This window comes from Vombatus ursinus, unplaced genomic scaffold (genome assembly GCF_900497805.2).
Source record: "Vombatus ursinus unplaced genomic scaffold, bare-nosed wombat genome assembly UNPS02014784.1, whole genome shotgun sequence".
NCBI classification, from domain to species: Eukaryota; Metazoa; Chordata; class Mammalia; order Diprotodontia; family Vombatidae; genus Vombatus; species Vombatus ursinus.
This window is the reverse complement of record NW_020954562.1, coordinates 14,776,397-14,788,417: the sequence shown is the minus strand read 5'-3', so window position 1 is coordinate 14,788,417 and position 12,021 is coordinate 14,776,397. Positions and strand designations below refer to the sequence as shown.

Here is a 12,021-nt window from a genome sequence, read left to right as displayed (position 1 = left end):
TAGAACCTAATAAAAGACAGGAGCTAGCTGCCCAAATGCAAACTGGATTCCCAGTCTTTTTGTCAACAATTGGGCCTAGGAATCAAAAACAGTATGTCTGTCAAGGAGGAAGAGTATTCCTAGTTTTTGGAAACCTTCTGAAAATGTTATCTTTCACACAGGTATTCTGATGATCTGTATTTTGTTCTTGGTTAATCTTCGAGCGATAAAATGAGTGAGTGTGAGGAAAACACATTATTCGTTTGAAAACATTATCCAATGAAGTACAAGCTAAAATATTGGTATTGACAAGTCCTCATCCATACACACAGGGAGGAGGTCACAAAGGCTCCTATTCTGAAGAGGAAAGTCTATGCACAGGAACTCTGTTATTTGATGTGTTAATTGAAGATGCTGCACAGAATTTTAAAATTCATATAACTAATTTTTTTTTAATGAAATGCTTCAGGTTTTTTTGGAAAACAAAAAAACCCTCTCACCCAAACCAGGGATCCATCTGCAGCCAGAGGTTGTCCAGACAACTGTCCTTACACTACGGTCCTGGAGGAAACAATCTCATAACTCTTCTCACTTGGGTCACACCTAATCTGTCCTCACCATGGAGTCATTCCAACCACCTGAAAGGAGCAAAAAGCAACTCCACCCTCCTCCCCCCACCAATGACTTCCCAATAAAGAAAAGACCATACCAAATGTGAAAATACCAAACTATTTTATTAAAAGTTTGAAAATCCTTCAAGAAGTTTACAAAAACACCTTTAACATGGACACAGCAAAACTGCCATCAGGCAGAGAGTGGGAGCCAATTTGCATGGAGGCAAGGTTATCCTGCCCATCTGCAAAGAGACATCCCTACATCCCTCAAGGCAGGGCACATTTTTCTACTCCTCTGCTTACTTGAAAAAAAGGGTCATTTCTGCACAAATGGACCTTACCTAAGAGGTACTCTTACAATTAACATTCCATATCACACACAAATTAGGCACCAGCCTTGCACCCATCTCAAGTAATTCAACTTGGGGTTAACAGAGTTAAGTTGGGAAAGAAATACTTACTTTTTGGGCCTTTTCGACTTTTGATCCTTCATACTGACAATTCCTGGAGAGGTGGAGAAATCAGCACTGCAGAGGGTAATTCTAGCCCCCGCTTCTCCCTAGGAATGCTGACTCAGGGTTTCTCAGATCAGGCACTCTCCTGCCCTTGGAATTGCATCCCCCAACACAGGGGTGGTACTCGAGGTCACCTCAGCTGCCAAATCCAGAGTGTCTTGATTCCCACCTTCTTAGAATTACCTATATATTCTTTTATAATGTTTTGGGATGCTTGGCACATTTTTACAGTTAGAATATTCAGACACTTTCTCTTGCTCATTTACAAAAAAAAAAAGTTTTTTTTTTTAAAAAACAGAACATTCAAGCTTCATTAAAAAAATTTATTTTCCATATAAAAGTGCCAAAATATTCACCAACGCTGCCATCTATCTCAACAACCAGCTTACTCTAGAAATCAAAACACAAGCATCTTTATTCACATTGTTTAAAACCAAATTCCATTCACACATTTCCACAGTAACCTGAGTCCCTAGAAAGTGGGAAGTTTGTGTTCCTATTTGCTGTGGTAGTCCATATGTCCAGATTCATATAGGCACGGAAAGGGTTAAACCTTGGGTAATATTCCTGTTTGCACATCACTGCTGGATTTTCCATGTGAGTGGAATGCTGGGTGGTGGGATTGATGGAGCAGCAGCTTTCGTACATGTCATTTTGGGGAGCCCAGATGGAGCCAAAAAGTCCAGACATTGGAGATAAGCTTCTGGTGCTTGAGAGGTAGGGCTGGAATTGAAGACAAAAACCATTATTGAACGGCCAGTAGACTTAAAAACAATCATAGCATCTATTAAAGTCACACGGACAGGATGAAACACATTTCTAGACAAACTGATACAACATTAAAGTCCTTCAAAATTGAGAAAGGATGCCATCCTCCAGGGAATCTTGCTTGCCTGGCTCTCCTGGTATACCTTTACTCTTCTCAGGGAAGTAGCAAAATAGGTTACTGGTCCAGAGGGATTCACTTTTCTCTTCTTTCTTTCTTTCTTTTTCAAATATGGAAGGCTTTAAAGAGCCTTCTGAATGGGCGAGAGAGCCAAGAATAAAGAGCTTTGAAACCAGTGGTTTAACTTGATCAGTTGACAATCTGGGCGACTGAAAGGTCTCTATGAATGTCAACAAATATCGTTAAAATGAGGTCCAGTGGTCCTACTTTTTATTTTAGCCAGCCCCTCCCATTCCTTCCAGTTGTTGCAGTAGGGATATAGCAGGCAATAAGCATTTATTAAGCACTTACTGTGTGCTAAAAAGTGGTAATACAAATACAAGAAAAAAGACATTTCTTGTCCTCTAGGCATTTTCTCTCATTATATCTTAATGGGAAAAAACAATATTTACATAAAAGGCACCTGAAAGGTTGGGATGGGGGGGAAAAGGTAACTGAGAAGGTATCCCAGGAGGGGAATGACTAACTTAGATTATCTCACAGCATATCCAGCAATAACCTTGGGGATTGCTCAAGTCTCTGCTCTGGGCCACTGTCCCTCTATATTTCTCTTTTGATGATCTCATCAGCTCCCATGGGTTAAATGATAAAACTTTACTCTCAGATCTATATATTAGTTTATCTCTTGAGTTCTAATACCCCTTGACACCATCCATCTCTTGAAAATTTCAAAATGGATTTCTCATCTCAAACTTAACACATCCAAAACAAAACTCATCTTTCTTTTTCTGAACTTCCCTATTATTGCTAAGAGCATCACCATCTTTCCCAATCACCCAGATTTGCAATCTCATTGTTATCCCCAACTCTTCTCTCTCTCATCCTTCACATATAATCTGTTGCGAAAACCTGTTTCTACTTTTACAATCTCTCATGTATGTCCCTTTCTCTCATCTACACCTTACTTCAGATCCTCATCACCTCCTCCCACCTGGACTACCACAACAACCTTCTAAACTGTCTCCTCACCCCAAGTTTCTCTCTACTCCAATCCATTCTCCACTCAGCTCCAAAGATGATTTTTCTAAAACAAGGGTCTGATTATGTCCTTCCACTCTGTTCAATGAGCTCCTGGGGCTCCCTATGACCTCAGGTATCAAATATAACTTTGGCATTTAAAGCTCTTTATAATCTGTCTCCTTCCTACACTTTTAGTGTTGTGATACCTGACTTCCCTCCATACAATCCAGCTACACTGGATTATTTGCTGTTCTTCAAACACAGTACTCCATATCTCCTCTCTCTGTACCTTTGCTCTGGTTGTCCAACATGCTTGGAATGCCATGCCACCCTCACCTTTTGACTTTCCTTGGCTTTCTTCAAAATTCAGCTCAAATCCTACTTCCTGCTAGAGACTGTTTTCTCCTGGTGTCCCCAGTTCCTACTGTCTTTCCTCTGAGATGACCTTGGGTAGTCTTCCATCTACTGTGTATATATCTTGCATGTACCTAGCTATTAAATGTCTCCCCCAACAGTATGTGTTTACCTGATGTGTCTTTTTTTTGGTGTCCCCAGCACTTAAAACAATGCCTGGCATGCAGTGAGTACTTAAATACTTATTAAATCTAAGATTCAAATGTATAAGAATAAGGGCACTGCCTAATTGATAAGTGGTAATTTCCAAGCTAATGACAGCCATTTAAAAAAATTCTCCTAATCACTTATAATTAGATAAATGAAAATTAAAGCAACTCCAGGGTTGCTCACACCTATTAGGTTGCTCCCTCCCCCCCGCCAAAAAAAAGAAAAGAAAAATGACAAATGCTGGAAGGGCTGCGGAATAGCAGGTACATTAATGTGCTGTTGGTATAACTTTGAATTGGTTCAGACATTCTGGAAAACAATTGGAAAATATGCCCCCAAAGTTACTAAATTGGGCACACTGTTTTGACCCAGCAATACTATTGCTAGGATTATATCTCAAAGAGGTTTAAAAAGAAGAAGAAAACAACCCATATGTACAAAAATAATTATAGCTGCTTTTTTATAGTAGCAAAACTGAAAACTAAGGTGGTGCCCACAATGGGGCACCTAAATGCTCTGGTCGACTGTACAAAATGGACTTTAGGGATTATCTAGTAGCATAATCTACTCATTCTGCACATGAGGAGAATGAGAACTACTGCAAAGTGACTTGCTCAATGTCACACAAAGTAGCAATGAGCAGAAGTGAAATTCAAACCTAGGTCCTCTCACTCAAAATCTAGTACCCAAACTCACTCCATGACACGATAGTGCCTCTCCTATCCTGACTCCTCATCCTGGAGTAGAGAGGACTTGGGGTTCTTGAGAGATCTAACAGGGATGCATCTGATATAGCAGGTGCTATTAAATGGAAAGGCTTCAAGGAGGAGATCAGTGATGTTGATCTAGTTACTCTAAGTATAGAAGCCTCAACAACAGGCTGGCCCTGGGGGGATAAGGTGTGTTTTGGTCATAGCAACTCTTGAGGAATCATGGGGAATAGTTCTAAGTCACTGGAGCACTTAACCAACATAACTACTAATGGACAAAGGATGGACAGTACACAAGTTAGGAATGGAGACATAATGGATATGAGAATGGCATATGGGATTATATGGAAAAAAAATAATTATACCCTTTGGCCTAGCAACACCACTAGTAGATCTGTATCTCAAAGAGACCAAAGAAAAAGGAAAAGGACCTAATTGTACAAAAATATTTATAGTAGCTCTTTTTGTGGAAGCAAAGAATTGGAAATGAGGAGAGGGATGCCCAACACTTGGGGAACGGCCGAACAAGTTGTGGTTTGCGATTATGATAGAATACTACTGTGTTATAAGAAATGATGAGTGGAATGGTTTCAGAAAAACCTCAACTGACACAAAGGGAAGTGAGCAGAACCAGAAGAACATTGTACACAGTAACAGTAGTTCTGTATGGATGATCAACCGTGAAGGACTTAGCTACTCTATCAAGACAATGATACAAGACAATTCCAAAGGATCTGTGATGAAAAATGCCATCCACCTCCAAAGAGAAAACTGATGAACTCTGAATGCGGACTGAAGCATGCCTTTTTTACTTTTTTTTTTTTGTCAGTGTTTTCTTCTGCAACATAGCTAATATAGAAATGTTTTGCATGACTTCATGTGTCTGTATCAAATTGCTTGCTTTCCCAAGGAGGAGGGAAGAGTGAGAGGAAGGAAAAGAATTTGGAACTCAAACATTTTTAAAATTATTATTAAAAAAATTTTACATGTAATTGGGAAATATTTAACAAAATAAAAATATATTTAAAAAAGTAAAAAATAATTAGAACTCACTGTAAACTCAGGATCACTGACAGAAGGGCTGACATAGCTGGCAGGTTCCCAGGCAGGAGGCACACTGGGTGGGGTACTCCAAGATGACTGGGAGCTATGACTGATGAAAGCTGTGTTTGGAACTTCTGTAGGACAGGGGAAGCCATTGTGATAATTCATGTTTTCTACGATGAAAGGAAGAAAAGGGAGCAGCTTTTCAAACGCGGAAATCAATTCAGAGCAATTTAATTAGATAAGCATTTACTAAACACCAATTACATGCCAGGCATTAAAGATACGAGGTAAAAACAGAAGCACTTCCTGTCTGCCCTCAAGGAGTTTCCATTCTATTGGATGAAACCCTACTTAATGCAAGTCATTATATTACTGTTCTCTGGAAAGAAGCAGACTGCCATGATTACTCTATAACCAGTTACTTAGAAGCAAGCATAGAAAATACCTCATGGAGAATAGAGGTAATCATAAAATTTTCATTCTAAATAAGCATTCAGTTTTTTTTTTGTTTTTTTTAACCAGGCAGAGCAAATAAGCAGAGTACTATGAGCATGCTACCACTCATGGGCTTTGGAATAACACTGTTGGCCACCTAGGAGGAGAAAGATGTTGATGCACTAATGTTAACCCTCTTGGGGCCCTTTGAGAGTAAGAATAATTTGTATGTTCAGGGTAGAAATGTTCTGGCAGCTATGTGGCTCAGTGAATAGAGTGCTGGGCCTGGAGTTAGAAAGACCTGAGTTCAAATCTGGCCTTGGACATAGGTCACTTAACCTGTGTTTGCCTTAATCCACTGGCGGAGGAAATAGCAAACCACTTCACTATTTTTGCCAAGAAAATCCCACGGACAACAGCATGGTCCATGGGTTCATGAAGAACTGGACACAACTGAAGAATGAATGACAACAACAAATTATCATTCACAATTTACAGATGAGAAAACTGAGATTCAGAGAGATTAAATGGTTTTCCCCAAGATTATATAGCTAATAAGGGACAAAAATGGAATTTGAAGCCAAGTTTTCTGGGTCCAAATATACTGTTCTTTACTTCTATATCATCACTGTTCTAAATAGCAGATACTCGTTCTTTGTAATTCATGTTGGGAAGGAGAAGGGTGTGTAGGCTATACGGGGAACTCAAGGGTAATCTAAGCACCTAAGTGTGGTTTGTTTGTCTTTGGGGGTAGGTGGGTGGGGTGATTTTGTCTCGATTTTTGAAGACCACATAGACTCATGATAGTATTACATAATTTGGTTAATCTCCATGGTACATTAGTGAATATCTCAGTGCCACTTTTCATGTTTATTAACTGTTATGAGGTACAGTCACCTGAATATAAATGCTTCTGTACTAAGAGTTCTTACTATGAGGTCCATGGACCCCCTTAGGGATTTGTAGACAGACTTCAGAAGATCCATCAGTTTGGGTGGGAAAAAATGACATCTGTATTTTCACTAACTTTTGGCTTCCATTGTAATCCCATGTATTTAATTTTATGTAATTAATAAAAAAAATTATTCTAAGAAAGAGTTCAGGCTTCACTAAACTACCAAAATGATCCATGACACAAAAAAAGACTAAGAGTCCCTGATCTAGACCCTAAATATCTCCTGGTCAACTTCCCTATATTAGTTCCACAGTTTTTACCTTCTGGAAAGCCGTTGTAATCGTTCACTTCTAGCGGGCAATACACATTGGGAAACTGGCCTTCACAAGCTGTATTCCAGTCAATGAAACTGTGACAAAAGAGAAGGTACCTAGTTTCAGAAACACGACAGCCAGATATCAAGTAAAGGAAGATGAAACCATTTTTAAAGGGAACATTAAGCATGAACAAATGTTAAAACACTATCTTTCCAAAGTCTTGAGTCTTTACACAACTCCACTCCACAACGCAGCATGAACAGTCCTTACACATGGATTCCACTGTGTTTTCTCCACTACTTCTTATTTTTAAAAAGCCAGATTTAGTTCCTTAAGTCACAGGATTAGAAGCATAGTTAGTTGAATGGGACTGGGCAAATCCAAGGGCATCTCAGCAATGTATCATGATAATATCATGAGATGGTATGGCCACGATGAGAAAGATGACCATCATTGACTGGGCACAATAAGTTGTTTTTGCCATGGAGGTAATGGATTTTCAAACTAATTCCACCTCTCTTGGTGAATCCTATGACCAGTAACATACATCTACACAATGTATGCCTTAAGGTTAGGCGTGCAGTCTGTAGTCGCCAACATAATTCCATATGGGAACTCAATCCAGGACCTTGGCTTCATAAACAAATCTAGTACTATCTGGGTTTCCAGAATTCCTTCAAAGAAATCAGGCTGGCACTCCTCCTAGGGAAATCATGACAATCAAAGAACCTTCTAAATAAGTAAACTTCGATAAATGTTGCAAACCATGATGAGCAAAAACACTTGTATGCAATCATAAAATGCTAGAAACAAGAAGCGGATCTAGAAATTTAACAAAATGCACAAGGCAACTCCCTGGTTTTCCTATAGAAAACCAATTCTTTCCATACTGATATTATTATAATCAAGTAGTCATTCCAGTACTTAAGTCTTGCTTGACAATGAATTATTCAATACTTAAGTCATCTGTTGTTTTTCTTCTAAGACTTTTGGAAACTGATGCCAGTTACCATGCAATTTAGCTCATACTGTCTTAGTCATTTTCCTTCCTGGTTTTTTCTCTTCTCTTTTTTCTCTTTCTCTTAAAGTCTTTCTCTTTATTATCTGCAAACATCACTCTTAAAAAATCATACAGAAGAAAGATGTCTAAATCATATACGATTCACGAATAAATAGTACTTTTTTGGTCAGAGATGCAAATAAATAAATAAAAGATCTAGCATGCATACAGGTGTGTATGTGTGTGTCAATGTGTGTGAATGAGTACTCATAATGAACACTTATAAAAATGAACATTACCAAAATTATGTAAAGGAAAAAAATTTTACCTGTTCTGAACAGGAGGGGATTCCTGGATCATGCAAGGCATACTGTTCTCAAGGTTGTAGTTTAAGCTGTTTGTTAGACATACTGGCTGGCCTGGCCACAAATCACTGGGGGGATAAAGACCTAAAGGGGAATAGAATGACCTATGAGAATACCAGTATTCTCTCCCTCTCTGTTTATTTACATCTACCTCATCCTTCAAGGAGGCTCTGCTCAAATTTATCTTCCTCCACTCAGTTTTTTCCAACTGTCCCAATACACACTGGTTTCTCTAAATCCTTCTGCACTCCCTGCCCTATGGCACATTACTGGAGGCATATTTCACCACGATGGTCCTCCTCTGGTGACTCCTTGTACAGAGGTAACTCTGGGCTCGAAGATGACACTGTCCATTTAGGATAAGCTCTGGTAGGTCCTACACCCATACAGGCTTGAAGTGAGCCTCAGACTGTAGGAAAGCTACCTGTGGACCAGCCTGGCTAAGTCTGGAGAAGTCACTAACCAAACTGGCTGTATCCGCAGTCACACTTGAAGACTACCCACTAAATTACAAAGAAGTAGGGGCAGCAAAGTGGCACAGTGGATAGAGCACCAGCCCTGGATTCAGAAGGACCTGAGTTCAAATCCGGCCTCAGACACATAACACTGAATAGCTATGTGACCTTGGGCCAGTCACTTAACCCCATTACCTAGCCCCCCCAAAAAAAAAATTACAGAGAAGTTGTCACTGATGTCAGAGGATGGAGTGTGCACACAGACAAAATGATAGATCCCTAAAGCACTGAAATTTAAGTAAAGATGAGGGAACAGCAATGAGGTTGAGTGATCTGCCCAAGGTGATGCATTCAGTGGGGCTGGGCAGAGGCAGCAGCAGGGTCTTGGAAAAAACCTATGTATTCGACTCCAGTAAATGAATTGAAAGAAGAAAAGCAGGAAAAGGGACGGGGAAGAAGGAAAGGAATTTTTAAAGGATTAAAGAAGGAAAGGAAGTAAGGAGAAAAAAAATAGAGGAGGCTCCTTATAATCCTACCCTTGCTCTATTCTCTGCAGATCACCTGATGAGCAAAACTACTATTCTCCTGCCTGCCTAGACAGGGCATTAAACAAGGAGGCTGAAGGATCATGAACTTGATCCTTCATTATCTAGGCTTACTGGTAATTTTAGCACAGCCACCTTGGGGCTAGATAATGTTCCTGCTGTGCTTCTGAGGGAGATGTGTCTCGCTATCAATTAATAAATTAATTAATTAGTCTAGCTGCCACCTCCTCCTCTGATGCTGACAAGACGTAGAAGGATGATGGTCCAGAAAACAGGGAAGTGGGCAAAGGCAGAAAGTGTGCCTCTGGCATCATCCTTAACCCTGTCACTGTCCACCTCATTCCCTTTCCAACCACCCTTTCCTTTTCATCTTAGATGTGGAGAGGCCAATGTGATCAAGCAATGGAAGGTGAACCCTAAAAGAGCAGTGTGGGTACTGCTAAATGTCACCAGTGATCAAGTGCCAATGGTTTAGTTGTACATAGAGCCAGGCTACAAGGAAGGGAGCTTAGCGAGACCGGTCCTGTAGGAAACACAAGTCTGACAGCAAGGGCAGGTACAAGCAGAAACAGGAAGGGTACTAGGTTTTCCAGCCCTAGATGCTGCCATAAAAGTATCCTGGGGTCCTTTCCATGTTCTTCAATCTGAACTCAGGTGTCAGCAACACTGTGGGCATGCCCCAAGCATGTACTAAGTCATCTACCTCCATCTCAGTCTACACCTGCCACCCACGTCACTCTCTTACCTACCCTGGTCACAATGAAGCTGTTGTCTGTTGCAAAACCTGAAGAGTGATGATCATGCGACTCACCTTTGTTTTTATCAGGATCTGAAGTCACGTCTGGGAAGCTGGGACAAAGGGTTTCTGTATACTGAGGGATGGTATTCATGTCTCTGCTGAGAAAGTGGGGAAAAAAAAGGGGGAATGACTGAATAACCTGTGCAATATGAATATAATGGAATACTACTGTGCAGTAACAAATGATGAAGATGAGGAATGTGGAGAAACACAGGAAGATATTTATGAGTTGTCACATCCTGAGATAAGCAGAACCAAAAGAACAAAGCAAACAATAAGAGCATGCATTCATTTAGCTTAGAAAGTCACTTTATAGGTAAGATCTTCATGCAATCCTCACAACAGCCCTGGGAGGTGGGTGATGTTATCACCCCCCGCCCCTACAGATGAGGAAGACTGTAGGGTAAAAAGAGCCTAAGTGACCTGCTGAGGCTCACAGGGCTAGGAAGGGGCTGAGGATGGATCACTAAGCCAGAAAACTGCCAAAACACTCACTCCAGGGCCTCTCACCTCAGAATAAAGAAAAACCAATAATAGTCCCAGAGTAGATGGGGACTAGATATCCATTACAGACATCAATCAATTCCAGTGGCCCCCAACTGCCTCCAGCGCCAGACCCAAAATCTTCTGTTTGGCAATGAAAGCCCTTTATAACTTAGCCCCCTCCTACCTTTCCAGTCTTCTTACACCTTACTCCCCATCACATACTCTTTGATCTAGAGACACTGGCCCCTTGGCTGTTCCATGTCGAAACACTCCATCCTTCCCCTCCAGGCATTTTCTCTGGCTGTCCCCCATGTCTGGAATGCTCTCCCTCTTTACTGCCACCTAATGGCTTCTCTGGCTTCCTTAAGTCCCAACCAAAACCCTACCTTCTACAATCCTTCGTAATTCTAGCAACTTCCCTTTATTCATTATTTATTTATCCTGAACACAGCTTGTCTGTACATATCTGTCTGCTTGTAGTCTCTTCCATGACACTGTAAGTTCCTTGAGGGCAGGAATTTTTTTTTCCTCTTTTTCCTATCCCTGGCACTAAATAAATGTTCATTGACTGACTATCAGGTGCAGTCAATCTATTTGATATTTCTATGTAATTGCCTGGAAGGAGATCTAAGAATAACTTACAAAAAATCAATCAAAAACACTTAATTTGAAAGGGCAAATGTTAGAAATACTAAAATGATTTTCATTCTGGAATAGAAAGTTTTAGCTTTTGCATGATTTCATCTTCAAGAGCTAAAAAGGTTTCAGAGAGAAGTCTCTGGTACAGGGTTTACAGTGAAAGTGGTTGAGGAGATCCCTCTACACATTCACATATGCCCCTAACAAAACCCCTTGGTTAAAGAAGGTCACATTAAGAAAAATGAAGTAACTGTAGTTTACCTATTAGTTTCAAATCCTCTAAGTTGTTAGCTATGACTCTGCCCTTTAGTTATTATTTTCCCATTAAAAGATGCTTCAGCTATAGGGTCCATTGGGTATTAGCCAAATTTCCTGTTTAATAAGTTCAGCAATGTCAAAGTATCCTCTGCCCTTCTCCACAGGGTAGCAGGCAGCTAAGATCCCTGCTCACATCTCCCTTCTGTCACGACAGGGACTGGTTTGTTTTGTTTTGGGAAGTCAGAATTCAATCAATGGGGAAAATATAAATACGTGAGGCTCTTCTGGTCAGCTAGGTGGCTCAACGGATAGAGTGCCAGGCCTGAAGTCAGGAAGACTCATCTTCCTGAGTTCAAATCTGGCCTCAGACACTAGCTGTGTGACCCTGGGAAAGTCAGTTAATCATGTTTGCCTCAGTTTCCTCATCTGTAAAATGAACTGGAGAAGGAAGTGGCAAACCACTCCAGTGTCTTTGCCAAGAAAACCTCACAT

General features: G+C 40.5%; 1 protein-coding gene across 3 annotated transcripts in view; it reads right to left on the bottom strand.

The window, feature by feature from the left end:
• Positions 1-1,417: 1,417 nt before the first annotated feature.
• The window catches only part of TMEM131L (transmembrane 131 like), a 166,920-nt gene continuing 156,316 nt past the window's right edge, over positions 1,418-12,021 (bottom strand). For 2 of the 3 annotated variants that reach the window (XM_027866844.1, XM_027866845.1), the window contains exons 31-35: positions 10,159-10,244; positions 8,311-8,431; positions 6,986-7,074; positions 5,342-5,505; positions 1,418-1,831 (exon numbers count right to left, since the gene is read on the bottom strand). In XM_027866844.1, coding sequence (XP_027722645.1) covers positions 1,553-1,831; positions 5,342-5,505; positions 6,986-7,074; positions 8,311-8,431; positions 10,159-10,244 — 739 coding nt within the window. In that variant the 3' untranslated portion in view covers positions 1,418-1,552. The remainder of the gene's footprint in view (positions 1,832-5,341; positions 5,506-6,985; positions 7,075-8,310; positions 8,432-10,158; positions 10,245-12,021) is intronic. The other variant, XM_027866846.1, reaches the window with a different exon arrangement.